The 25062-nt window shown below is 63.9% G+C and overlaps 3 protein-coding genes across 4 annotated transcripts; all 3 read left to right on the forward strand.

Moving 5' to 3' along the window:
• The first annotated feature begins 16 nt into the window (after positions 1 to 16).
• CHLRE_04g220300v5 (uncharacterized protein) lies at positions 17 to 6774 on the forward strand. The gene is made up of 12 exons (XM_043061883.1): positions 17 to 370; positions 742 to 817; positions 1114 to 1173; positions 1402 to 1439; positions 1748 to 1841; positions 2402 to 2539; positions 2858 to 3003; positions 3356 to 3454; positions 3767 to 3989; positions 4273 to 4385; positions 4732 to 4998; positions 5215 to 6774. The coding sequence occupies exons 1-12, from the start codon at positions 188 to 190 to the stop codon at positions 5575 to 5577; spliced, it is 1800 nt and encodes a 599-aa protein (XP_042925235.1). The 5' UTR covers positions 17 to 187; the 3' UTR covers positions 5578 to 6774.
• A 46-nt stretch (positions 6775 to 6820) lies between these two features.
• On the forward strand, positions 6821 to 18359 carry CHLRE_04g220350v5 (uncharacterized protein). Of its 2 annotated transcripts, XM_043061884.1 has the most exons (25): positions 6821 to 6950; positions 7279 to 7398; positions 7767 to 7817; positions 8025 to 8165; positions 8504 to 8552; positions 8948 to 9135; positions 9387 to 9537; positions 9786 to 9856; positions 10129 to 10203; positions 10680 to 10764; positions 11013 to 11098; positions 11479 to 11529; positions 11792 to 11911; positions 12112 to 12288; positions 12537 to 12673; positions 12839 to 12977; positions 13264 to 13367; positions 13709 to 13860; positions 14149 to 14198; positions 14645 to 14737; positions 15207 to 15380; positions 15729 to 15749; positions 15968 to 16102; positions 16927 to 17043; positions 17407 to 18359. In XM_043061884.1, the coding sequence occupies exons 1-25, from the start codon at positions 6885 to 6887 to the stop codon at positions 17497 to 17499; spliced, it is 2646 nt and encodes an 881-aa protein (XP_042925236.1). In that variant the 5' UTR covers positions 6821 to 6884; the 3' UTR covers positions 17500 to 18359. The 2 variants fall into 2 exon arrangements, with proteins under 2 accessions (XP_042925236.1, XP_042925237.1); XM_043061885.1 differs by lacking the exon at positions 15729 to 15749.
• Positions 18360 to 18806: 447 nt separating this feature from the next.
• On the forward strand, positions 18807 to 25061 carry CHLRE_04g220387v5 (uncharacterized protein). The gene is made up of 4 exons (XM_043061886.1): positions 18807 to 19802; positions 19956 to 21884; positions 22117 to 22152; positions 22588 to 25061. The coding sequence occupies exons 1-4, from the start codon at positions 19452 to 19454 to the stop codon at positions 23896 to 23898; spliced, it is 3627 nt and encodes a 1208-aa protein (XP_042925238.1). The 5' UTR covers positions 18807 to 19451; the 3' UTR covers positions 23899 to 25061.
• The last annotated feature ends 1 nt before the right edge of the window (position 25062 follows it).

A 25062-nucleotide genomic window follows, 5' to 3' on the forward strand; every position in this document is an offset into this window, starting at 1 on the left:
TTCTTTGCCTTTCCGTTTTGGCTGTGAGGGGATACAACTTGTGGCATTTGGTCTCGCGCCATTTCTCCAGTGTTGCACAGGAGCCGACATATGTCGCTGTAGCTAGTACGCATCCAGCATCACGTGTTAACTTAGCTGCAAAATCTAAACGCACGAAAGACCGTGTCGACGCGCCGCAAGCAACGCGATGGAGACGGTGCAGCTGCCCGGGCGACCTGCACCCTGGCATTTAGGCCAGGGATACGGTCATGGCGAGCGAATCTTCGATGTATCTTTCCATCCATTGAACGAGGACATTGTGGTCACGGCTTCGGAGGACACCAGCGTGCGCATGTGGAAGCGCGCGGAGGGTTCCACCATGTACAAGCAGGTGGGTGCTCCAACGCGGCGGGGTAGCGCGGCTATCCTTATGGTTTCATGCCTCGGAGCACTGATGCGCTAAGACAATGGGGTAATGCGCCCTGGGAGGCCAGGTCACTGGGGTCGCAAAGACCTGTACACGGTTTCGTGTTGTGCACACGCTTCATCGCTGACGGTACTCTACTCGCCCCTGCCCCTGGGCCGAGTCTGCCCCGCCCGTGCATATGCTGCACCCAAGGAACGAGACGCACTTCACAAACTCAACCCACACACTCATACGCATCCCTAGGAAACCTTCAACCCTTTCAAACGGTCACGTGCAACTGCCCCGGCGCTCCTCGCCCTGCCCCCTCTCCCTCCCCCAAACACTAACAAGCACAGGTCCGCGCCTACCTGGGTCACGGGGGCGAGGTGCTGCGGGCGGGCTGGTCCTCCAACGGCATGTTGGTGGCGTCAGGTGGGGCCTGGACCTGGATCCAAATCCGGATCCGGAACCGGGGTATGATCTGAAGCTGGATTTGGGTTTGGGGTTGGGTGGGGTCTTTCGCGGCGGTTGTGGCGAGGTGTGACTCAAGGCACCCAACCTACCAGCCGAGGAGCCGAGGCGTCAAGGCCAACGCCTGCTGCCTTGTCATGTCAGGAGCCCAGCGCGAGCAGCCGTCATTTGACGAGCATTGGAAACAAAGGGAGTGAATCGAAGGCCTGGCTAACCCATGTAAAACTCCTCGCGCCCCATTCGGGCGTATGCCGCAGGCTCTGCGGACCGCACGGTGCGGCTGTGGGCGGCAGACCTGGACGAGCCTAGCTACACAGGTGAGCGCATCATGAGAACATTGTGGTTGATGCTTGTGCCGTAGTGGCGTTGTGTTTGGCACGCTCGCATCCAAGTTCGTCCAACTCCCATACGTCGTACATACAGCGTACCCCATTGTTAGATGGTTGTGCGTGCGCTGCTTAGTCTGCCAGCAGCGGGTATTGGGGCTTTCGCCCAGTACCCATGCATCGTCATTACTGGCCTCCCCCTGCCCCTGCCCCCGCCAGGTCGGCAGCTGGCGGTGCTGGACGGCCACCCCGAGGAGGTGGGACCGCGGGCTTTGGAGGGGCTAAGCACCCCGGTAGAGCACAGCTGCAGCTGGTTGGGACAGCGATACCCTTGGTCCTAACCGCCAGCCGCATGGCTTAGCTTACCGTACGGCAAATCCTGCCCCCGGCTCCTCCCTCCTGCCCTCCTCCTCCCCTCCTCCCCCCTTGTTTACCTTGGTTTGGTTTAGTTCGGGCTGGTATTTACAACCCCTCCTCCTCCCCCGCAAGATGGTCTACCGTCTACCACTTCCTTAACTAGTCATGAACGTAACCCCCCGCCCCAATTGCTAACGGGGCTGCCCAGGTGTACCACGTGGAGTTGATGGACCCGGGCCGGCCCGCGCCCAGGCACTGCGAGCGGCCGCATCTGGGCGGCGGCGCCGGCGCAGGCGACGCAGGTGCGATCGTTGACTACCGTACCATACTGAGCAAGCTGAGGTCTCGTGCCCGGCTGATCAGCGGGCGGCCTGGCTAAGGCTGGCGGCGGCTGCGTGCATGTGTGGTGTGATACCCGGGAGCACGGATGCCGTATCTTGGCAATATATAGCGCAGATGCCGTATCTGGATATGTGGGTCAGCCGTTCGGTACATCCTTTCGTACCCTGCCTCGGTCTGCGGTGCTGCGTATGTGAGACTTGTGGTGCTGGTTTAACCCACCTCCGCCACAGCCACAGCAAACTCACACATACCGCCGGCGGGCCTGTCAAGTTGCGTTGTTGCCGCGTGCGGGCACGCATGCCCTGTGCCCCTATGTGCCCCTGTGTGCCCCTGTGTGCCCATGCGTGACCCTGTGTGTTCCTGTGTGCTCCTGTGTGACCCTGTGTGCTCCTGTGTGACCATGTGTGCTCCTGTGTGACCCTGTGTGCTCCTGTGTGACACTGTGTGACCCTGCGTGACCCTGTGTGACCCTGTGTGACCCGGTGCGCCCCTGTGACTGATCGGGCCCTCTCCGCTGCAGGCTCGGTGCCGCTGCCGCCCTTCGAGACACACATCCTGGCCGCCAGCTGTGAGAGCCTGTTCGTGTGGAGCCTGCAGCAGGGCGCGGTGCAGCAGCAGGCGGACGCGCCGGGCACCAGCGGCAGCACGGTCACGCAGGGTGCGGGCGGCCACGGGGGGGGGGGGATGTGCCCGGGTCCAACTCAAGGATCCACTCAATGACGAGATCCATCGCATGTGTAGGCCAGGGTAGCCAGCCGAAAAGGGCGGAGCGAATGCGTTGCATCGCCATTTCCAAGATCAAATGCTGCGGGTTGATGCCCAAGCCCAACTACGTAATAGGGGAGCTGGCAGCCCCTGCCGCCACCAATCCTGCCGCCACCAATCCTGCCGCCACCAATCCTGCTGCTGTCCCACCCCCATTTCTCCCTTTCTGCCACCTCTTTGCAACTCCGCCTCCCCGCCCCCCGCCCCCCAGAGGCCATCATGGCCGGCGCCAAGCCCGCCTACATCTTCGCGGTGAGCCGCCAGCCCGCCGGCAACCTGGTGGCGGCGGCCTGCTGCGACGGCGCAGTGCGGCTGTGGAGCCTGAGGGCCAGCGGGCAGCTGGACTGGGCGGGGCAGGTGGGCGCGGTTCAGGGCGTGCGTGTGGGGCTAGGGCAGGCAGGGCTGTCGGGGGGGGGTTGCAAGGTTCAAATGTTGGGAACATGATACAAGCAGGGGCCGGGGGAGGGGGAGGGTCAGGGCGGGCCAGGCGGGGCGCGTGGGTGCGTGCGGGGGCACCTAAATAATGCGCCCGAGCCCAAAAAAGCGCCATTTGCGAAGCCTAACTAACGAGACGTGGCGAGGGCGCACGTTCGTTTCCCTTGCCACCCCTCTTTGCTTCATCACACACAGACACACACACACACAAAACGCGTCATGTTGTCCTTGTGCTCTTTAACACACACACTCAAAACATATGCACACCCTGCAGGTCGACCTGCCGGGCTCGCCCATGTGCACCGGCTGCGCCTTCGCCGACGATGGCTGGCGACTGGGTGTGGTGACGCGGGAGGGGCGGCTTGTGGAGCTGGTGAGGAGGCGGGGGGGGGCGGGGGAGGGGCGGCTTGTGGAGCTGATGAGGAGGCGGGGGGGGGGGGGCGGGGGAGGCAGGCTGGAGGGGGGCAGGGAATGAGGAGGCGGGGCTGTCGACAGGAACTGTCAAAGGACAGTTTAGCTGGTGCTAATGGCAGCACGGGCTTTGTGCAACTTGTTGATATGCTTGACTTGTCCAATGCGCGCCTGCTTTATCTAAACACACCCGAACGCCACGTGTCCTGCAACACACACACACACACGTGTTTTCCTTGTGCTCTTTAACACACACACACACACACACACACAGGACGTGCGCACCATGGAGTTGCTGACCTCCTGCCAGCTGCCGTCATCGCCACTCACCATCGCATACCTGCCGCGAACCGCGCCCGCGCCTGCCGCTGCCGGCGGTGCCCAGGGCTCGGGGGCTGGGGCGGAAGCGGGGGCGGCGGCGGCGGCGGGGGGTGCGGAGACGTGGCTTGTGGCGTGCCGTGACGGTGCCGTGTATGGGTATGCGCTGGACCAGCAAGGTGCGTGTGTGTGAGTGTGTGTGTGCGTGGCGCGCTTTCTTGTACGCCGCGAGTGCTTTAGTCATGCCCATACGTCACGGTCTTGCGGCATTCATGTGTGTGAAGTTGGTTTGCTCGTGTGTGCTGTGGATGGCAGTTTCGTTTGGTCAATGCCGCTGCTTTCCGACCTGCGTTGCTGCGAGGTCCCTACCTGCCGGCCCGCTCCCAGCATCAAAAACCCCAAGCAAGCCCCCTTTTTCTCACACACGAACACACGAACACACTCGTACCCGCGCACGTGCAGCCGGCGGCCCCAGCTGTGTGCTGCTGGCGCCCACGGGCCGCGCCAACACGTCGCAGCTGGCGGTGGGCGTGGCGCGGGGCGGCGGCGCAGTGGCGCTGGTCGGCGAGCCGCAGGTGCCCCGTACCTGGGTGCGGGGTCGGGACTTGGACGGTTGGGACTTTGACGGTTGGGAGTGGGTGACGGTTGGGAGGTGGGGATTGGCTGGGGCTGGGCGGTGGGGATTGGCTGGGGCTGGGAGGTGGGGTTGGCTGGGCCTATAGATGGGAGGCGGTGATGGTGAAGTGGCCGTGTCGCCACGGCGGGGCTGTTCCTCCCAGATTGCCAACGACTGCCGATTCCTTAGTTAGCTAGTGTTGAATGTAACTCCCATCTCGGGCTCGGGACTGTAACCCTTTTCCCTGCACTGCAACTGCCCCGCACGCCCCCCCCCCCCGTGTGCGGCTGGCTGCCACTACACAGGACACCGCGCACCTGCCACGCATGCGCAAGGCCGCGCCGGCCGCACCCTCCGCACCAGCGGGTGCTCCGTCCACCGCGCCCGCAGCTGCCGCCTCCACCACCACCAGCGGGAGTGGCGGCGCCGGCGGGGGCGGCGCGGACGGCGCGGGGCGGCCAACGGTGGTGCCGCCGCCGCGGCGGCGTGGCGCGGGCGCGGGGCGGCGGGTGGCTGGCGGGCTGGGGGCGCAGGACCCGCTGGCGCTGTTTGAGCAGCCCGGTGCAGAAGAGGTGCGCCTGTGCGGCTGCGCGCGTGCAACGGCCTTCCAGTTATGTCGTACCGCAGCCGTTGTCCGATTCCCTGACCTTTGTCCCCAACTGCCGCAACCAGACGCTGCGAATCAGGTGATCTTCTGCCAATTTGCGGCACGGTACCGCAAGCATACCCGCATACGATATGTGAGTCTTAACTTATGCCATCTTTGACTTTCCTGCGCCCGCTTCCAGCTGGCCGACGGCGTGGCGGGGGGCCTGGCCGCCATGTCGTTGCGGGGCGGCGGCGGCGGCGGCGGCGCGGCGGGACCGGCGGCGGCGGCGGCGGCGGCGGCGGCCTCGGCATCGCCCGCCGGGGGCGCGGCGGCGGCCGGCAAGGAGCCGCCGTCGAAGGCCACGGCGGCAGCGGGCGGTGCCGGCGGCAAGGGAGACGTGGACATGGAGGGGGAGGCGGAGGAGGAGGCGGAGGAGGAGGAGGCAGCGAAGGCGGCGGCGGCTGGCGGCACGGGCGTCATGTCCCAACCGGCGGACGGGGCGGCGGTGGCGGCTGGCAAGATCCGGGCGCCGCTGCTCGTGTACCGGGCTGCCTGGTCCTGAGGGTTGTCGTAGCGTGTTATCGTATCGTCCATGTCGGTTTTCCAGGTTTGCGGTTTGCACATAACCTCTCACACATGCAGCACAGCTCCAGCTGGGCTATCACACGCGTCGGGGTGGCGTCGGCGTGGCGGGCGATGACGGCAGTGGCGGTGGCGGGTCAAGGACGTGATCCATCGGGCGCGCAGCGGGGCAACGGCGCAGTGCATGCATCTGTGGCGCTGCGATGGACTGAAGGGGGTCGGCCAAAGGAACCGTGCGATCGGACGGTACGATGTTGGGACGGTGGATGAGGCACCGGATGATGCAGCGCAGCGGCGGCCCGGTTTCGCAACGTCTGCCTGGCAAGAAAACCTGGAATGTAGACTCTGGAAGTGCGTTGCGGGGAAATCCCTGTCATGTGCGGCACGTGCAAGAGCATGTGCGCACGACTGTACGGAGGTGAGCGTGACTGAACGATGAAACAGACTTGGCCAACGGACACGGAGTGGCAGCGCGAGGTGCATTAGAGGCGAAAAGTTGCTAGGAAGGCGAGCGGCGGAGTGGGACCGCGTGGCGGCGGAGGCACGGCGGTGCGGCGGAGACGTGGGTGGCGGCTGGAGAGGTGGCGAAACGCTTGATGACTGGGCAAGGATTGCGAGGGCGGTCTGCGCGTTGTCATGGCTTTGAAGGTACCGGTACGGACGTGTTCGGTGAGCTTCAGTGTTTATTTTACGATTTTTACCGCTGCCAGCTGCCTCAGAGCCGACCGCAGCCGAGCCCCGCAGACCAGTGCAGCCCGCACCTGGAGCTAATGCTGCTGTGTGAGGGAGGAATGTCCAGAAAACGGCCAGAATGGCTGATTATGTCTGGAGACACTAAGATAGGAGCCATGCATCACGCAAGAAGTGCTGGCGCCTTGGTCTTGTGCCATCCGGCCATCCAAGCTCCGCCTCAGGGATTGCGAATCGTATGCAACGGCCCCGTGAGCGTGAGGCTGTGCCGGGCATAGACCCATAGCGGTGGCGCTGCCACTATATTGACGCGTGCGGTTCTATTTTAAGACACCGACAAGTTGCCGAGGTGGGGCGGTTGCGGGGTGGGCTGCAGGCTTCGCTGCTGTGGGCCGGGGCCACGCCGGGGCCGTGCAGCCCGCGCTCGGGCTGCCCGCGTGCCACCCGTCGGGCTCCATGAGACCCGCGACTGTAAAGAGTACTTTACGCGCGAGTGCGTGTCGGTTCGTGCAAATAATATATGTTGTGCTTCACTTTCCATTGAATACCTTGTAAGACCCGTTGCAGTTCGCCCCGCGTGGGCAGGGTTTGTTCAGGATGGCTCGGCTATTGGACCTCGGAAATATAGACCTATGGCGCAGCGAGGAGATGCAGCTGGTGCAGGCAAGTTCTGTCAGCGCGGCTAGTGGGGAAAGCTGGAGGGGAGCTGTTGCGGAGCACCCATGCGCTCGGAAGCTGCCCACGGGATTTCGACGCACTTGGCGCTGCTTTAGGGCCATAGGGAGGGATCTCATGTGCGCCAGTGGCGGGGCCGTTGCGGTGCCGGTTTGCTTTCGACAAGTGCAGGACCTGCGCCCTCGCTCGGAAAGTCGAAAACAGCGAATTAAGAGCAGGGGCCTTCCTACATGGCTTCTAGTGAGGGCATTCTATCTATCAGACCGGCCTCCCTAGCTAACGCCGGTCCCTGGTGACCCGACCGAACCTCACGCAGCTGATGATCCCGGCCGACAACGCGCATGATACTGTGGAGGCGCTGGGCGAAATAGGCCTGCTGCAATTTAAGGACCTGAACGTGGACAAGTCCGCGTTCCAGCGGACCTACGCCAACCAGGTGGGTGCACCATCGCCTGTTGGTCCGACCTGAGAGGCTTAGGGGCTCCACATGAGTAAAGTCTCGCAGCAAGGCAGTAGCAGCCGGGTTGCCTTGCCTAGAGCGGAGAAATCGGGGGGAGGGATGGGGCGAGGAGCGGCGGAGGCGTGGGTGGGCAGGCACAACCACGTGGGTTCCTGGCGCAGAGTGCACCGACAGGTACCGGTGTCCGTAGCACCGCGCCCGTTTGCGACGACAAAGCCACAGCCAAGTATGCAAAACCACATGCGCGAGCGTGGCGCAGCCGCGCCCACACATGTCACATGTAGCCTCCCCCCGGACCAACTAACTCACGTGCGTGTTTGCATCCTTGGCGCTTGTGTGCTCAGGTCCGGCGCTGCGATGAGATGGCCCGCAAGCTGCGGTTCTTCAAGGAGCAGGTACGAGCAGCCCACTGGTAATGGTGGCGGCGGTGATACGATGGGCTGCCGTTTTTCGCGGCATTTCGGCCAGGGCCGGCTGAAGGCTGCACATTGCAGGGGCGCGCGGCCTTCTCAAGCACCAATCCTACACATCCCCTCAATCCCCGACCCACCCCAACCCAATCCCAAGCCCACATCCAAACCCAAAACCTCTCATCCCCCCAGATTGAGAAGGCGCACATCCCCGTGCCCAGCCGCTCCCTGCTGGACAACCGCGCGAGCGTGACCCTGGACGAGCTGGAGAGCCTGCTGGAGGCGGCAGAGCGGGAGGCGGTGGAGATGAACGCCAACCACGACCGGCTACAGGTGGGGGCGTGTATACCGTACTACAGGACAAGGGCTCGAGCTTTGGGCTGGAGGGGCCGTTGGACGGGGTTGTGCCGGGCGCCCGGACGGTTTGGCATGGCTGGCCGGGGCCAGGTGGAGGGTTTCCTTGGCATGGGCAGCGCCCTGCGATGGGGTGCGGCGCTGGTGTGGTGGTGGTGGTCGCTTCGCTCGGGCCTGGCCGTGCCTTGCGCCCATGCGGTGCTGTGGGCCATGGGCCAGGCAGTCGCCTTCCATCACGTGCCCTATCAAAGTAACATGTATCCCTGTAAACCTGGCGGCCTCTACTGAGCAACTGTCCTCCGCTGACCTGACCGCAGCGCGCCCACTCGGAGCTTTCGGAGCTGAGCCTGCTGCTGGACTGCGCGGGTGAGGGGAGGGGCGGGGTTGTAGATACCAGCCCAAACTAAACCAAACCAAGCTAAACTAGCGGAACACAGGGGGGCGGGCGTGTGTATGAAGTTCATGCGGAGCACAGGCAGAGGCGGCAGTTGCAAGCGTGGATGGGGTGAGGGGGGTGGGGGTGGCGTAGGGGTCCCCTGATGTCCGACACCTGTCTGCAGACGCCTGCAGTACGAACCAGGGGTGCGGGCCCCGGGAGTCACAGCGTGGGAATAGCGCCGCGCCGGCCCTTGCAAGGGGCTGGGATGGGTCCGGCACTCGAGCCGGGGGTGGGGGCGGCCGAGGAAAGTGCCGCTGCTTTTGCTGCTGCCGTGCGCTCCTTCCTAACTCGTGCCCACATGCACGCGCACTCGCGCGCGCAGGCAAGTTCTTCGACTCGGCGCGGCGCGCGGCGGTGGGCGCGGGCACTGTGGCTGGCGGCCTGGGTGCGGTGGGCAGCGCGGGCGGCGTGGGCAGCGGGCTGGGCGGCTCGGCGGCGGACGTGAGCAGCCCGCTGCTGGGCGGCGGCAGCGGCGGCGGCGGCCTGAGCGCAATGGAGGCGCCCACGCAGGTGTGTGTTTGGGGTTTGGGGGTGGAAGTGTGGTTGAGCGTTGCGGTGTGTGAAAGCGGGTGTGTGTTAAACACAAAACAAACGGAACAAAGCCGCCAAACACGCGTGCGCAGTTACGGACAAATACCTACGCCGTGTGTGTGTGTATAAGCGTGTGTGTGTGTGCGTCTGAGGGGGGACACATCCTATCTTGTTTCACGTCGCCGATCGCCTCAACTGCTCTGTCTTCCCCTCCTTTCCGTGCGCCGCAGTACGAGCCCAAGATCGGGCGCCTGGGCTCCATCGCCGGCCTCATCGCGCGCGAGCGGCTGCCCGGCTTTGAGCGGCTGCTGTTCCGCGCCACCCGCGGCAACAACTACTTCCGAAGCATGTCGGTGGGCAAGGTCATGGACCCCGCCACAGGTGAGGACTGGCAGGGGGGAGGGAAGGGGACAAGGAAAGTGGAGGGTGGGCGTGTGTATGTCAAGGGCACACGAGAAACACGCAGGAAGTGCGGCGTGGACTTGCACAAGCAGCGCCATCCGGTGTTGTCTACTTCACCACCGCCACGTGTCGCTCATGTTGCTTGCTTCCACACATGAATAGCTGCTCTCCCCCCTCCGCTTCTTTATGAAAGTATCATGATTGTACCTCCCTCCCTGCGCGCGCAGGCGAGAGTGTGGAGAAGGCGGTGTTTGTGGTGTTCTTCGCGGGAGAGCGGGCCCGCACCAAGATCGGCAAGGTGGGCGCGGGGTGCTGGGGGGAGGCGGGGAGGGGGTCAGCCGTTCACGCAAGGCAGAGTATAAGGGGGCGGCAGGGCGGCTGTGGGGGGCGAGTCCCAGTGACAGAGGCCGGGCCGCGGATGGGAGCTGGCTTCATTAAGGACGGGGATCGGGGTTCGGGCATTGGCACGGAGCATTCTCAAAAGCCCTGCGGCACGCTGGGTCTGCCATCGTTGGCATGCTGATCAGCACGAGTCACGAGTCACCTCCACCACGGTACGGCACGGTACAGATCTGCGAGGCGTTTGGCGCCAACCGCTACCCGCTGCCCGAGGAGCCCAACCGCCAGCGTGCCATGGCCGCGGAGGTGGGTGTGTGGGAGTGTGGGGGCGAGGTGGGGAAAGGGAGGTTGGACTCTGAACCAATTCCGTAAGGAAACAGTCGCGCTGCAAGGAGGAGGGCGAGGGGGGGTAGTTGAAGATAGGGGTGAAGGGTGGGGGCGGGGCAGCGGTGGTGTCTTGGGGTGGGGCCGGAGGGACGGATGCTGCGAGGCGCGAGGCGAGATGGCGGAATGATGGCAGGTGCTGTAGTGGGGTGGGGGTTGCATTCATGATTATTAAGAAGTGAAGGCGTAGGCAGGTACAGCAGCATACTAGACGCGTTGTAATCGATGTCCGTGAAGTCCAGCGGCCAGCGCCAGCGCGTAGACAGGCCGGCCAGGTCCCACCTCCGCGCAGACTCATGGCTCGCAACACCACGTGTGTCGCTGTTCCCTTTTGTGTGCCTTGCCTGCGTCGCTACCTTCCCTTTGTGTGCCTTGCCTTGTTCGTGTGCCGTGCCCAGGTGGGCGGGCGGCTGACGGAGATGAAGACCACGCTGGAGATCGGCGACCTGCAGCGAACACGACTGCTGCAGAAGGTGGCGGCGGGTGAGCGGCAGTCGAGGCTTGTGTCTTTGTTTTGGGGGGCGCGGGCGTAGGACGAGCGTCGAGATCTGCGTCGAGATCTGCGTCGAGCTCTGCTAGCCTATCCCCTCACACCACCTTCGCATCTCCCGCTCTTGTCGGTGGCTCCATGTTCGATATAAACCGTTCACATTAATGGCTATGCCCCCCTCCTGCTCGCTGTACACTTCTCTGTACCAATCTTTGCAACCCCCTCCTCCCCCATCCCCCAGACCTGGACGTGTGGACCAGCCTGGTGCGGCGGGAGAAGGCCGTGTACCACACCCTCAACAAGTGCAGCGTGGACGTCACACGCAAGGTGTGTGTTTGGGCGTGATGGGGTGAGGATGTGACGAGTGTGTGTGAAGAGTATGAAGAACTCTTGTTGAGATGTGGGGGTGGGCGCTGCGGTGAGAGGTGAGTGGTGGGGCGTGTGGGGCGTCGCGTGCTGGTCCCACCGCCGCCGCACCGTCACAGCTCACTGACAACGCCGCCCAGGGTCGCTCCGTGCTGCCCTTCCCAATCTCCCAATCTCTGTTGACACGTGTGCTGGTAACGTGTGTTTGTCTTCCCCCCCTACGCCTTCACGTCTTAAGTAACCATGAATGTAACCCCCCCCTCTTGATGTTCCGCAAGATGGCCTACCGTCTAGCACTTCTTAACCAATCATGAATGTGCCCCCCCCCGCACGTCACACAGGTGTTGGTGGCCGAGGCCTGGGTGCCCTCATCCGCCCGCCCGCGAGTGCAGGTGCGAGAGCGCGCGCGGCGCGGGAGGACTCGGTTGTCCGTCTCCTATCCCCGACACACGCACACACTCCCATCCACCAACTCGCCACCCAACCCACCCAACAACCCACCCAACCCAACCACCCACCCACCCAACCACCCAACCACCCACCCACTCCATCACCCACCCAACCACCCACCCAACCACCCACCCACCCAACCCACCCACTCACCCACCCACCCAACCCACCCAACTCCCCAACCAACCCACCACCCACCCACAGGAGGCCCTCCGGGCTGTGGCCAGCTCCGCCGCCCAGGTGGGCTCCATCCTGCAGCCGCTGGTGAGCCACGAGAACCCGCCCACCTACTTCAAGACCAACAAGTTCACCAACAGCTTCCAGGTGCGTGTGGGTGCGTGGTGCGTGCATTGGGGTTTTGGAAAGGGTTTTGGAAAGGGGCGGTGGGGGGCGGCTGTGGATACCGGCCCAAACTAATTCAAACCCAATGCAATAGAGCCAGGACGAGTATCTGTACCTGGCTACGCCTTCACTTCTTAAATAATCATGAATGTAACCCCCCGCGCACTTCCCCGCCCCACCAGGCCATTGTGGAGGCGTACGGCGTGGCTCGCTACCGCGAGGTGAACCCCGCCGTGTTCACCATCGTCACCTTCCCCTTCCTGTTCGCCGTCATGTTCGGCGACCTGGGACACGGCGCGCTCATGACCGTGTTTGGGGTGTGGCTGCTCATTAATGAGAGCAAGTTCGCCAAGCAGCAGGTGTGTCTTTTTGGATTGGATTTTCGGGGCAGGAGGGCTTCCAAGGGGGTGGTTGGATGGGAGGATGAAATCAGCATGAATGCAGTCCCCCTCCCCACCCCAACAATGCCCCTCCCCACCTTGGCTAGGCATGAATGTAACCCCACCCCAACAATCCCCCTCCACTATGCTACTGTACCTGCCTACGCCTTCACTTCTTAATTAATCAAGACTGTGATCCCCCTCCCCACCCCACCCCACCCCACCAGCTGGACGACATGTTTGGCATGCTGTACGGCGGCCGCTACGTCATCTTCCTCATGGGCCTCTTCTCGCTCTACATGGGCCTCATATACAACGAGTTCTTCTCCATGCCCATGTCGCTGTTCGGAGACTCCGCCTTCACGTGAGTTTGTTCATGTTTGTGTTTGTACATATTTTTAATGGTTCGCTGTGTACTAAGGTTTTGTGGTTCTTGCTGTGGGGTGCTGTGTTCGTGCTGTGGGGTGCTGCGGGCACAATGCTCACCATCCATTCTTATGCCCAAACGTTATGCCCAAAACCCACGCAGCTGCTTTGTGAACGGCGTCAAGGACAGCTCCATTGACCGACGCGACTGCAGCCACGCGGGCGGCGAGGTGCGCATGGACCGCACCCGCGGGCCCTACTGGTTCGGCGTGGACCCCATCTGGCACGGCACCAAGACCGAGGTGCGCGGGAGGGGGGGTAGAGGTGCTGGGGGGCAGGGGTTTGTGGTTCGTGTAGTGTGTAGTGTGGGTGCGGGTGGTGTTGGTGTTGGTGATTGGTGTTGGTGTTGGTGTTTGGTGAGCCGGAGCTGGCAGCCTCCTACGAAGCAGCAGGCAGAGCCCGCACTGGGTCTTGGACCTGCGGTCATGGTCATCTCTTCCCCCCCTACCCTACACCACACACACCCAACCCCACCTACCCACCATCACCCACCCACCGCTACCCACCACCTGCCCCCCCCTTCCGCAGCTCCCCTTCCTGAACTCGATGAAGATGAAGATGTCCATCCTGCTGGGTGTGGCTCACATGAACCTGGGCATCATCATGTCGCTGCTCAACAACAACTACTTCAGGTGCGGCTGTGTGCGTGGGCGTGTGGGTGGGTGGGTGGGTGGGTGGGGCGGGGGTGGGTGAGTGGAGGGGCGGACTGGGCGGCTGGGTGGATGGTGGGTGGTGGGGGTGAGGGGGGCTGCGGGGTGCGGTGGCTGCGTGGAGGCGGGCGGGAGGTGCGGACTGTGCAATGTGCCGATGGAATGGTAAGGGCCGGCATGCGGAGGTTTGGGTATTCCGAGTGCGCCCTTGCCGCTCACCCTCCGCGACACCTCCCACTCACGCTCCGCCCCCTCCCCGCATTCACTTCTTATTCTTCCTTCAATTAAATAATGCATATATCTCCCGCCCCGCCCACCCGCAGGGACCGGCTGTCCACCATCTGCGAGTTTGTGCCCCAGATGATTTTCCTGAACAGCCTGTTTGGCTACCTGTCGGCGCTCATCGTGGGCAAGTGGCTCACCGGCGCCGTCACCGACCTGTACCACGTCATGATCTACATGTTCCTGCAGCCGGGTGAGCTGCTCGGTGCGAGTTGATTTGCCCTAATTAGATGGGCAATCGGCTTCATGCGTCAATGCAGTGGGCCACTGAGTGGGCCATGTTTTTTGGGGACAAGTGATGACGGGTTCTGCAGTTGTTTGGTATGAAATCAAAAATGATACTGGACAAGTAAAGTGTGATCGTGCATGCCGTACATGCAAGCTCCCTTCATCCTTCCCTTCACCTCTCCCGCTCTCGTTCCCTCTCGCGCCCTCTCTCACACATCCCGCAATCACACCCACACACCCGCCCACCCCGCAGGCAATGTGGACGAGGCGGGTTTCCTGTTCACCGGCCAGGCGGGCCTGCAGGTGGGGCGGTGTGTGGGCGCGGGTGTACGGATATGTCAGGGCGTGTGTGTGTGTGTGGGTGGGGGGCGGGGTGTAAGTACAAGCCCAAACTGAAGCAGGCCGAGCGAAACTAGCGGAGAGTAGGGGTGCGGGGGTGTGAGGGTGTGTGCGTGTGTGGGGTGTGTGTGTGTGTGATGGAGTGTAAGCGCGTACGGTTGCCGGACCAAGTGCCTGACTGGTGTGCCCGATGGCAGAGAGGTCTGCGTGAGGCCGTCACCGCTGTTGTCGGCTGACTAATCACCACGTGCTACAACATACCAACACCGCTATAAGCAGATGCTGCCACATCCACACCTGTCTCCCCCTCCCGCCCTAATCCCCTCTCCCCGGAATGTAATACCCCGAATGTATTACCCCTCCCTCCATCTCCCTCTCCCCCTCCCATCCATCCCTCTCCCTCCTCTCAGGTGTTCCTGCTGCTGGTGGCCTTCGCGGCGGTGCCCTGGATGCTGCTGCCCAAGCCGCTCGTCCTCAAGAAGCGCGCGGAGGCGGCGGCGCGGGTGAGCGAGCAGCAGGAAGGGGGAGAGTCGACGGGGGGGGGGTTACATTCATGATTATTTTAAGAGGTGAAGGCGGGGGCGGCGTAGTTGGTGGGGTGGGTAGCTGTCCATGTAAGACGCAGCGGATGTTGTTGGGTGTGTGTGTGGGGGGGGGGGTAAGGGGGCAGGGATGGGTCGTCGTTTTGGGTCACCACACCCGCCAGGCAACGCTGTGGGGGGGGGGGGGGCTCCGGGCCCTTGATATACGCCGCCACCGCTGCTCTACGCGCCGTCCTGGCTCCTCACCCTTGAGCCGAACAACACGGGCGCTGTCGCCACACACACCCACGCACACCCACGCACACGCACGCGCACACGCACATACACAAAACATCGGTTGTCCTTAGGCTCTTAAACACGACACAGATTTTTAACACAACATAGCTTCATGTAATCTGATGCTAAACCCCGTTTCCTCCGGGCTGCGCAGGTGCGCGGCGAGTACCACCGCCTGAACGAGGACACGGAGACGGGGCGGCAGCACGCCGGCAGCACCGACACCGCCACGCACGGCGGGGCCGCGGGCGGCGGCGGACACGGCGGCGGCGGCGGCCATGGCGGGCATGGCGAGCAGTTTGAGTTTGGCGAGGTCATCGTGCACCAGGTGGGATGGGGTGGGTGTCGGGGGTTGGCAGCACCTGGTTGAGGCGCCGCAAGTCCGCCACACAGCGCAGGTCTCCCGACTGGCAGGCCTCCCGACTGCTTCTTTTTAACCAGCAGGGTGTGTGCGCACGCGGTGGTGCGAGTGATGCTGTCAAGGCGGCCACCAGCGCCCCCTCCGCAAGTCCACGCACAGCGCTCCCTTTCGACGTTTGCACCCCAAACCCCACTGCCCAGCCAGCCCCAACGCTCCACCCACCCACCCGCACCACCTGCTCTCAATGTCTTAACCTTGCAACCCCACCGACACACCCCTCCTCCCCCTTCCTCGCCCATCACCACCCTCCCACAGATGATCCACACCATTGAGTTCGTCTTAACCTTGCAACCCCACACCCACACCCTTCCTCGCCCACCACAGATGATCCACACCATTGAGTTCGTCTTAACCTTGCAACCCCACACCCACACACCCACACCCTTCCTCGCCCACCCCCCTCCCACAGATGATCCACACCATTGAGTTCGTCTTAACCTTGCAACCCCACACCCACACACCCACACCCTTCCTCGCCCACCCCCCTCCCACAGATGATCCACACCATTGAGTTCGTGCTGGGCGCCGTGTCCAACACCGCCTCCTATCTGCGCCTGTGGGCGCTGTCGCTGGCGCACTCGCAGCTGTCCGCCGTGTTCTACGACCGCGTGCTCATGGCGGCCGTGGAGGTGAGAGAGAGGGCACAGCGGGGGAGGGGGCTCAGGCGTTCATGTGGGGAGCGGGGTGGTTAAACACAAGTATGGGGGAGATGATGAAGTAGCAAGTGTGAAATGGGGGGCGGAGGGGGGTTGCAGGGATGTTTGGAAAAGCGGTACAGGATGCACTGAAGACTGCAGACGAAGTCGTTACCACATGAGCGGCCGTCCGGGCGGCCGCGCTCCAGCTCGTTGTCCCTCCGTGAAGCTGACAGTACCCAGTTTAACTAATAAAAACGTGGGCGCATGTGGCGCGTAAAGCTGGAGACGCTCGGTACCGCAAATGAAACTGTGTTTGTCGGGCCGTGTGGCCGGTCGTGCGGAAGTGCGAGCTGCAGCTGCATACTTTGGCTGATACCCGAAACTCACCTGCGCGCCGAGTGCGCAGACGCCACGCCACCGCCGCCACGCAGAACATGCGGGGCAAAACGTTAAAAGCGGGCGCGGTCAGGCGTGGCGCAGGGGCAGCATAGCAGGGGGTAGTTCTGTTCCAATCCTGCAGAAGCCAAGACCCAGAAGCAGGGGGGCGGGGGTTGCGTGTAATCTGTGTGTGTGGGTCGTCACACTGCCGGCGGTTTCAAGTTCAGCGCGCGCTGGACCACGCCTCCAGTTCCAGTTAATCACGCAGTGGGTCCGTCCTGCCCACCACCCCCACCCCCACCCCCGCCCCCGCCCCCGGCTACCTGGCTACGACTTCACTTTGTAAACTTAATGCATGTAACCCCCGCCCCCTGTACCTGCCTACGACTTCACTTCTTAATTAATCATGAATGTAACCCCCTCCCCCTCTGTCGCAGTCGGGCTCTCCCGCCGCCATGGTGGTGGGCTTCTTCGTGTTCGCCTGCGCCACACTTGGCGTGCTGATGGTGATGGAGAGCCTGAGCGCCTTCCTGCACGCCCTGCGCCTGCACTGGGTGCGTGCGGGGGCTGGGGTGCTGGGAAGGGGAGGGGAGGGGCGAGGTGCAAAGGGGGCAAAAGGGTTCAAAGGGGGTAAAGGGGTTCAAAGGGGGCAACGGGGATCAAAAGGGGCAACGGGGGGCAATGGGTGAGGGTTAGGGCTGGGGCGGGGCGGGCGGGGATGCCAGGGAGCAGGGTTGGGGGGTGTAGATACCAGCCCAAACGAAACCGAACCCAATGCAATAGCGTGAGGACGGGGTTTGGGCGGTTTGGCAGTTGGGCAGTCGCCGTGTGCCGCATGCACCCCTAGCCAACACGCCACAACCTTGTTCTCATACTAACCATACTAACCACAAACACACGTACACGCACATACGCAGGTGGAGTTCCAGAACAAGTTCTACCGGGGTGACGGCTACAGCTTCGCACCCTTCTCGTTCCACGCCAACCAGGATGAGCACGCCGCCTCCTAAGGCGCTTGCGCCCCCGCTAGTTGCGCTTGCCGGTTGGCGGTTGTCAAACGGATTTTGGGGGGTGCGTGTGTGTGCGTGTGTGTGCGTGTGTGTTTGGTGAACGGTTGGGCGGTGTGGGGTGCGCGCTCGACTGAGGTCCTGGGATTGGAGCAAAGCTTTCTTCCTCGCGGGTTGCAGAGATGATGGGAACCGTCGCGCACGGATCCGGGAGCCGCGACACGACACGCCGTGTCGACTGCCGCGCCACGTCAGGGTGTTGTGTGTTGTGTGTTTGCACGGGTGCTCTTGCTGTGTGTCGCCGGCGTCATGTTGTTTTGGAGGTGGTGGTGGTGGTGGTGGTGTGCGCTGAAGCTGCAGAGAGTGTGCTGCCCCACCGCTTACACGTTGCTGCGTGCTGCTTCATGGGTACGGTACGTGATGGTGTGGGTGTGCTGTGTAGGCCGGGCTGATCGAGCAATAATGAATGTGTGTATGTGTGCCATGGGACAGGGTAAGGCTTGGGGTAAGGGGCAGGTTGGCGTAGTCCCGTAGTGTGCGCGTAATCCCAGACGCCAACATTCCCAGACGCCAACATTCCATTTGCAACGTCACGGCAAGAGCGCGCGGCTGGTATGACGGAGGTATGTACGGAGGCATCGCTGACTTGCTGGCAGGCTGTTTGTTTGCTGACGCGCCTTCCTCAACAATGTGCGTGTGTGTGTGCAGCTTCGTGCGGGCGATGGCGGCCCAATGGATCCGTGGTGTGGGGGTTGAAGGTCGGGGTGATGGCACGTGCCGTTCCGTGAGGTGAGTGATCCCAGCACAAGGCGGGTTCTGGCTAGGCAGTATCGCCCTGGCGGCGCGTGTAAAACGAAGATTCACAGACTGTCTTGACTGGCAGTGTCCGAATCTTGTAGTGGCCCTCAGGCCCGCCGCCCGCTGCGTCCACATAGCGGGAATGGTTTATCCCGGCCTAGGGGACATCGCCACCAGGGCGGAACGCGCGAACGGTCTTGCAAGCTGTGGATGTCGTGGGCTATTGGTATTGCGGGGTCCTGGGTGTGTCGCAGCTTTAGCTGCTATACAGTATACAGTATACAGTATAGCTGTATATGACTATGTGACCGTGGCACGCGCGCCACTCGGACTCCCGGAAGGGGGTGTGCGGGGGTGGCAACGACACAACGCGGCGTGCGCATTCCCATGTACCGCGGCACGCTGGTTGTGCGCATTCCCATGACCCGTGACCCCGCCCAGCTGTACAGGCCGCCAAACGGGCGCAATGGACACTTGACTGACTTGAGCCTGTCCCCAGAATTCGAGCCTGTCCGGGGCCACAGGGCCGAAGGTCACTTCACGGGCTTGGCATGAACCACGCGCCTTTGGCAGGCACTAGGCGAAATGCGCCACTTCGGTGCTTCCAGGTAAGGTGCAAGCAGCAAGCTAGCGAGCGGCGATGCCTCCGGGTCACAATTTCTCACCTGGCTTCCTTAATGCCTAAACTCCTCGCACTAACTCCCTCCGACGCGACTTGCAGCTCCCCTGCTTCGCTCGCACCGCGAACCACGAGGCCGTGCCGGCGGTTGGCCCGGTCGCCACCGCGCTCGACGAGTGCGTCGCTCACCTATGAGAAGTGCTCGCTCAGCTGAAGTTAGTGCTCATTGTTTGCCACTGCTGTGGCGGGTGCATTCGTAAGGAAGCAGATTAACAGTCCTTAAAAACTGCTACGTAGTGACGTAGTTCCTGCCGATGTCGGTGGCCTGACGTTCCCGTCTAGATATATGCTCGCCTCACACTCATTCTCTGGCGTCCAAAGCCGGGCACGCAAAGGAACCTTTCACTTTTTGGGCGTTCGAGTTGTTGTTGAGCTAGCGCTAGCTTGCAGGGCTGCATACTCATATAGACACACACCTCAATTTAAGCTTCCATTTGTACCAGCCCTGGAACACTTAGCCAGGACGCAACATCACAAGATGCTGCAATCGATGTTGCGAGCGGCGTTGAGCTCCATGACCTGGTGGCTGCTAGCGGCTGCGCTGTCTGGTGCTATTGCTTGGTGGCGCCATGCGGGCCGGCCCCGGGCCAAACCGACCTCGGCGGCTTTTGGCTGGCGCGCGGGGTCGGCAATCTTTGGCTGTGCGCAAGAGTTCGACCGGGGCGCACCCCATCGAACGCTTCTGGACTTCGCAACCCAAGATCAGGATGCTTCAAGCTTGCTGTCGATTGGCTTTGGCGTCTTGCGCGGGCCCCTGGTCCTGGTCTCTGAACCCGGCGTGGCTGTTGGGCTGCTACGGTTAGATGGCGCGAGCGCCCGGTCCAGTAAGGTGCGTGGGTTCCTGCGTCGCGCGAGGACTTTTTTGCTTGCATAACAAACGCAGTGCGGCTCGACACGTCATATGCGCTCGTCAATGCTATTTTTGATGTATGGTCACCCGGTCATGTCGTGTCCACTCCCGACGCCACCGATGACCTCGCAGGGCCCGGGCTATGATGCAATCCGCAGCGTCACACCCGGACACCTGCTGGTCAGTGAGGGTCAGCAGTGGCGGCTTATGCACGCCCTGGCGACACCCGCCTTTGCCGCCGCGCACAGGCGCCACACGCCCACCACCCTTGCCCGCGCCGCGCGTGACTTTGCCGAGGGCCTCCCGCTGCGGGCCGCGACGCCACCACCGCCGGTGCCGCCACGGCAGCAGCAAATGCAGACGCTGCTGAGTGGCGGTGGCAGTCCCACCAGCAGGGCCACGCAGGGAGAGGCCACGTCAGCTGCTGGCCACGGCGGCGGCGACAGCTCCAGTTGTGGGGCAGACGGCAGCGGCGGCAGTAGCAGCACCACAATAAGCGGCAGTAGCAGCACCACAAGCGGCAGTAGCAGCAGAAGAGGCAGTAGCACGGATGGCGCATTTGTGGTTGAGGACCTGGCGGCTGAGGTGCGGAGCTGGAGCCTGGGCGTGGTGATGGAGGTTGTGTTCGGCAGCAGTAGCAGCGGCAGTGGCAGTAGCAGCTGCGGCAGTGGCAGCAGTGGCAGCGGCAGTGGCAGAAGTAGCAGCGGCAGTGTCAGTGGCAGTAGCAGCAGCAGTGTCAGTAGTAGCAGCGACCGCAGCAGCGGCAGTAGCAAGGCGGAACTACTGGAGCGCGGGGCGTTTGCGGCGGCGCTGCGGGGGGTCATGGAGGAGTGGCACCGCAGGGCTGTAGCACTGCTGCCGCTGTGGCGGCTGCAGGCGGCGGTGGCGGCGGCAGCACATGCTACAGCCGCCGCTGCCGCCACGGCCGCCGCCACCGCCACCGCGGCCTCCTCTGTGGCGGCTGTCAAGGGTGGCGACGCGTATGCACCGAGGCTGCTGCTGCGGCGGCTGCTGTGCGCGTGCACCGTCATCAGCATCGGCGGCGGCCTTCTCCGGCGCGGCCGGGCATGGGCTCTGGCGGTGGCGGCACGGGTGTTGGGCTGGGCCGCCGACGCATTGATGGTGGCGGACTGCGGTGGCGTGGCGGCGGCGCGGCGGCTGCGGCGGAGTCAGGAGGTGGTGGCGGCGTTTGTGCGGCGGGAGGTACGGGCCGCGCTGGCAGAAGCTGCTGCGGCGGTGGCTTCGTGTGTGGAGCCGGCGGAGGCGGAGGCAGCGGCAGTAGTTGGGGACCGGGGCGGCGGAGAAAGCGGTGACAGCGGCAGCGGCGGCGGTGGCGGCGGTGGCGGCGGTGGCGGCGGCAAGGTGACTGTGGCAAACGTGGCGGCGGCGGCGCCGCCGCCGCCGCCTCCACCAAAACCGCTGGTCCGTGTCATTGCGGCAGAGGCGGTCAGGCAAAGTGCTGCACGTGCACCTGCGCCTGCGCCTGCGCCTGCGCCTGCGCCTGCTTTGGCTTCGGATGGTGGTGCCGGAGGAGGACACACGGGGCGCACCGCAGCCGCTGCAGCCTCAGCCGCATCAGCCGGCGGTGCGGGTTCAGAGCATGGGGAGCGGCTGGCTGTAGCAGCGGAGGGCGTGGCCCTGACGCTGGTGGGCATGGGGCACGAGAACGTGTCTGCTACTGCCGCCTGGGCGTTGCTACTGCTGGCGGCACACCCGGAGCAGCAGCAGGCGCTCTACCGCGAGTTGAGGCAGTGGGCGGCAGCTGCAGCACCCGCACCCACAGCCACACCCGCAGCCGCAGTCGCACCCGCAGCCATCACCGCTGCCGCCGAGTCACTCCCCGGTGGCGGCGGCGGCGGCTTCGCCACCCCCACAGCAGCAGTAGCGGCAGCAACTGCAGTGGCCACGCCAGCCGCGGGCGGCGCCGGCCTTGACACTGCAGATCCCGGCGGCAGTAGCCGTACTGCGGCGCTGCTGCGGCTGCCGTACCTGGATGCCGTACTGCGGGAGACGCTGCGGCTGTACCCGCCCGTGCCCATGCTGTCACGCCAGCTCATGCAGGTGCGTGTGTGTGGGTTACTTGGGGTGCGGGTGCGGTGCGAAGGAGGTGGGGGGTGGGGGAGGGGATTTGTGCGGGGGGTTTAGTCAGGACGGGCATGGGGGTAGGGGCAGGGGCAGGGGCAGGGGCAGGGGCAGGGGCAGGGGCAGGGGCAGGGGCAGGGGCAGGGGCAGGGGCAGGGGCTGCGGTTTCCCTACATCCCGGTTCATCCAATCTCATCCTTCCCGCACGCAGGACACCACGATCGGTGGCGTCATGCTCCCCAAAGACGTGAGTACTGTTGAAGCGGCGGGGGCCCCTCGCTCCTTACCACCTGCACCCCCACGGGGCCTCGCCAACCTGCCTAAACCCTGTCCCATCGCACACCCGCACCCCGACCCAGCCAGCAGACATGCGTGTGATCGTGTGCTGTGCAGCCGTTGTTGGCTGCAGCTGCCCCAATGCTACCACAAACGCCTCGCTTTTTCACTCGCGCTCTCCTATGACGTCCCCATGCCATGTCCATCCATCTTGAAGTGTCCCAACCCTGCCCACCCCTGCCCACCCCTGCCCACCCCTACCTGCCCACCCCTACCTGCCCACCCCTACCTGCCCACCCCTACCTGCCCACCCCTACCTGCCCACCCCTACCTGCCCACCCCTACCTGCCCACCCCTACCTGCCCACCCCTGCCCACCCCTGCCCACCCCTACCTGCTGTCCCCAGGTGGAGCTGGTGGTGTCGCCCTACGTGCTGCACCGCCTGCCGCGGCTGTGGGGCCCGCACGCCGCCTGCTTCCAGCCTGAGCGCTTCATGCCGCCACCGCCGCGACCGCCGCCGCCGCCGCTGCCGTCGGCCCTGTTACCGCTGTCTCCCACACCGCCGCCGCCAGCGCCGACTCAGCAGCCCGCCTCGGCGTCGCCGCGACCGGCGCCTGAGCCGGGTCAAAGCGAGCTCTCAGCAGGGACGCCGTCGCCAACGCCGCCGCCAACGCCGCCGCCAACGCCGCCGCCGATGTCGCCGCAAAAGCATCCGCAGAAGCTGTCCGCTGCATGGTCGGCGCCGCTCGCGCTGCTGCAGCCGCAGCAGCCGCTGCATTCGCTGCCACAGCCGCATCACACGCAGCGGGCTCTGTCAGCGGACGCTGGTTTCGTGTCCCACGGCGGCGACCACGCCGCTGCTGCTCCGTATGCGGGTGCCGGCGGAGCGGGCAGCGGTTTGAGCGGTGTCGGCAATAGTTTGAGCAGTAGCATCAGCATCAGCAGTAGAAGCTCTGCTGCTGGTGTCACTGCTGGCTGCGGTGACGACGGCTGGCAGTCCCAGCACCACCAGCGTCACACCGCATGTGTCAGGGGCCTCAGCAGCCCTGGAGTGCTGTCACTGCCGCCGCCGCCGCCGCCGCCGCCGCCGTCGCCGCCGTCGCCGCCACCGTCAGCGCTCGCGGCTTCCACAGTGGCGACTACTCCGATTGCGGCGGTAGCAGTCGCGACAGCAGCAGCGCCGGCCTCTCCGCAGCAGCAGCCTTCCCCACCTCCGCCTGCTGCTGGTGGCGGCTGTACGGAACCAGCAGCAGCGGGTCCCTACCTGCCCTTTGGCGCGGGGCCCCGGGCCTGCCCCGGCGCCTCCTTCGGCTCCGCGGAGGTAAAGCTGCTCGTGGCGCATGTGGTGATGCGCTACAGCCTGGAGCTGCTACAGCCGCCGCCGCCGTCGCCGCGGCTGCAGCCAGCAGCGGCGGCTGCTACTGCCGCCGCCATTGCCGCGGCTGCAGCTGGAAGGGATGGTGACGGCGGCGGTCCAGTGGTGAGCCGAAGGGCTACAAGCAATGTCAAGGGCGGCGGCAGCAGCGGCAGCGGCAGCGGCAGCGGCAGCGGCAGCGGCAGCGGCGGCGGCGGCGGCAGCATCTCCACCTCTGATGCAGCAGCCCCTGTCCCCTCTGATGTGGACCTGCTACTGCCGCAGCAGCTGTTTGTGTCGTTGCGGCCAGGGCCGGGCGTGCGGGTGTGCTTTGTGCCCAGGCATCAGCAGCAGGTTGAATGAGGTGCCGTTTGCTTGGCCGTGTGTGAACTAACGCGCCACTGTACGCATCTAGCTAGTTTGGAGTGGAAACTGGCATTCGTGGCCGTGTGGTACGTAGTTGGTCGTGCGGGCAGGTAGGAAGTGCAAGTGATAGTTTCAGCACGATGCACACGGGTTTGCCGCAGCGGCGATGCGTCGGGATGCATCTGGCGCATACTGCCGGTACGTAGGGACTTTGTTCGTGTTCCTTTCTCGTGTTGGCTAGCACACATGTATAGGCGGGGTTGCACGTGTTCTATCTGGTGTTAGCTACCGCCGTAGCACGGGGCTGCACCATATGTTGCTGTTGACCCGTGCTGGGCGTGTGGGGTTGACATGCAGGATGGGGACCGGCGTCACTGGTTTTGGGACTGCACTGTGGCGCTGTCCCTGCAAGAAAACATGGGAATGGCTATGGGTTTCGTGCCAGAGGATGCTCTAAGTGCCTTCTCTTGTGAGGAGTTGTGGTTAGTGCGCCCGCCTGCGGAGCTTGCGCCACCTGTGTGGGATGTGGTGTGTCTCGCTGCTATGTCTGCCCTGGACTTTGGTCGGCAGCGTATGGTTATAGCCGGGCTGGCGGCGCGAGCGAAGCTGCCGTCGGCCCGGGTGCTGAGCATTGGACTTGCCGTCGTAGCTGACTTCTGGGGTCGTCTCCAGACGTTTGTGACTTTGGGTATCAGGCCAAAGGGTTGGGACACTGTGCCGTCTGCGCATCCTTTCATCTCTCGGGCTGTTGGTGACGGCATGGTTTTGCGCTTGCCGTATGACGCTGATTCCCCGCCTCCCTCGCCGTGAGAGGTTGTGCGTGGTTGGTGGCTTTGTGTGTGGGCAAGATGCACATGTGGGCGATGTTCTAGTACCTGGACGCTTGCGCCCTGGTTAGTGCGTGCGCTGTGCGTGTGTCCTGCGGCCTAGACGTTTCCCGGCACTTCTGTGCCTAGGCTTGTGGCGTTGAGGCACAGCGGTGCGGCTCTGGCGGGTTGAGGCTTGGCTAGGACTCACTGTGCGCGGAGTCACACGGACTTCGTCCGCGGGAGGGTTTGCAGCAAAGTCGGGGTTGGTGGAGTCATGTTGGGCCCTGATAGCATGTGATGGCTCGGCGTCTTCGGGTGCTGGGACTGTCCCCTCTGTAACATCCGCATTCAT

This window comes from Chlamydomonas reinhardtii, chromosome 4 (assembly GCF_000002595.2).
Source record: "Chlamydomonas reinhardtii strain CC-503 cw92 mt+ chromosome 4, whole genome shotgun sequence".
Classification (NCBI taxonomy): domain Eukaryota; kingdom Viridiplantae; phylum Chlorophyta; class Chlorophyceae; order Chlamydomonadales; family Chlamydomonadaceae; genus Chlamydomonas; species Chlamydomonas reinhardtii.

Bases quoted from the DNA above. Each gene is read 5' to 3' on its own strand.
- CHLRE_04g220387v5 (XM_043061886.1), top strand. From the start codon at position 19,452: ATGCTGCAATCGATGTTGCGAGCGGCGTTGAGCTCCATGACCTGGTGG. The intron at 19,803-19,955 runs GTGCGTGGGTTC...ATGACCTCGCAG, and splicing joins CGAGCGCCCGGTCCAGTAAG to GGCCCGGGCTATGATGCAAT. The intron at 22,153-22,587 runs GTGAGTACTGTT...TGCTGTCCCCAG, and splicing joins GCGTCATGCTCCCCAAAGAC to GTGGAGCTGGTGGTGTCGCC.
- CHLRE_04g220300v5 (XM_043061883.1), top strand. From the start codon at position 188: ATGGAGACGGTGCAGCTGCCCGGGCGACCTGCACCCTGGCATTTAGGC. The intron at 1,440-1,747 runs GTGGGACCGCGG...GGGGCTGCCCAG, and splicing joins TGGACGGCCACCCCGAGGAG to GTGTACCACGTGGAGTTGAT. The intron at 2,540-2,857 runs GTGCGGGCGGCC...CCCGCCCCCCAG, and splicing joins CGGCAGCACGGTCACGCAGG to AGGCCATCATGGCCGGCGCC.
- CHLRE_04g220350v5 (XM_043061884.1), top strand. From the start codon at position 6,885: ATGGCTCGGCTATTGGACCTCGGAAATATAGACCTATGGCGCAGCGAG. The intron at 9,136-9,386 runs GTGTGTGTTTGG...CGTGCGCCGCAG, and splicing joins CAATGGAGGCGCCCACGCAG to TACGAGCCCAAGATCGGGCG. The intron at 17,044-17,406 runs GTGCGTGCGGGG...GCACATACGCAG, and splicing joins ACGCCCTGCGCCTGCACTGG to GTGGAGTTCCAGAACAAGTT.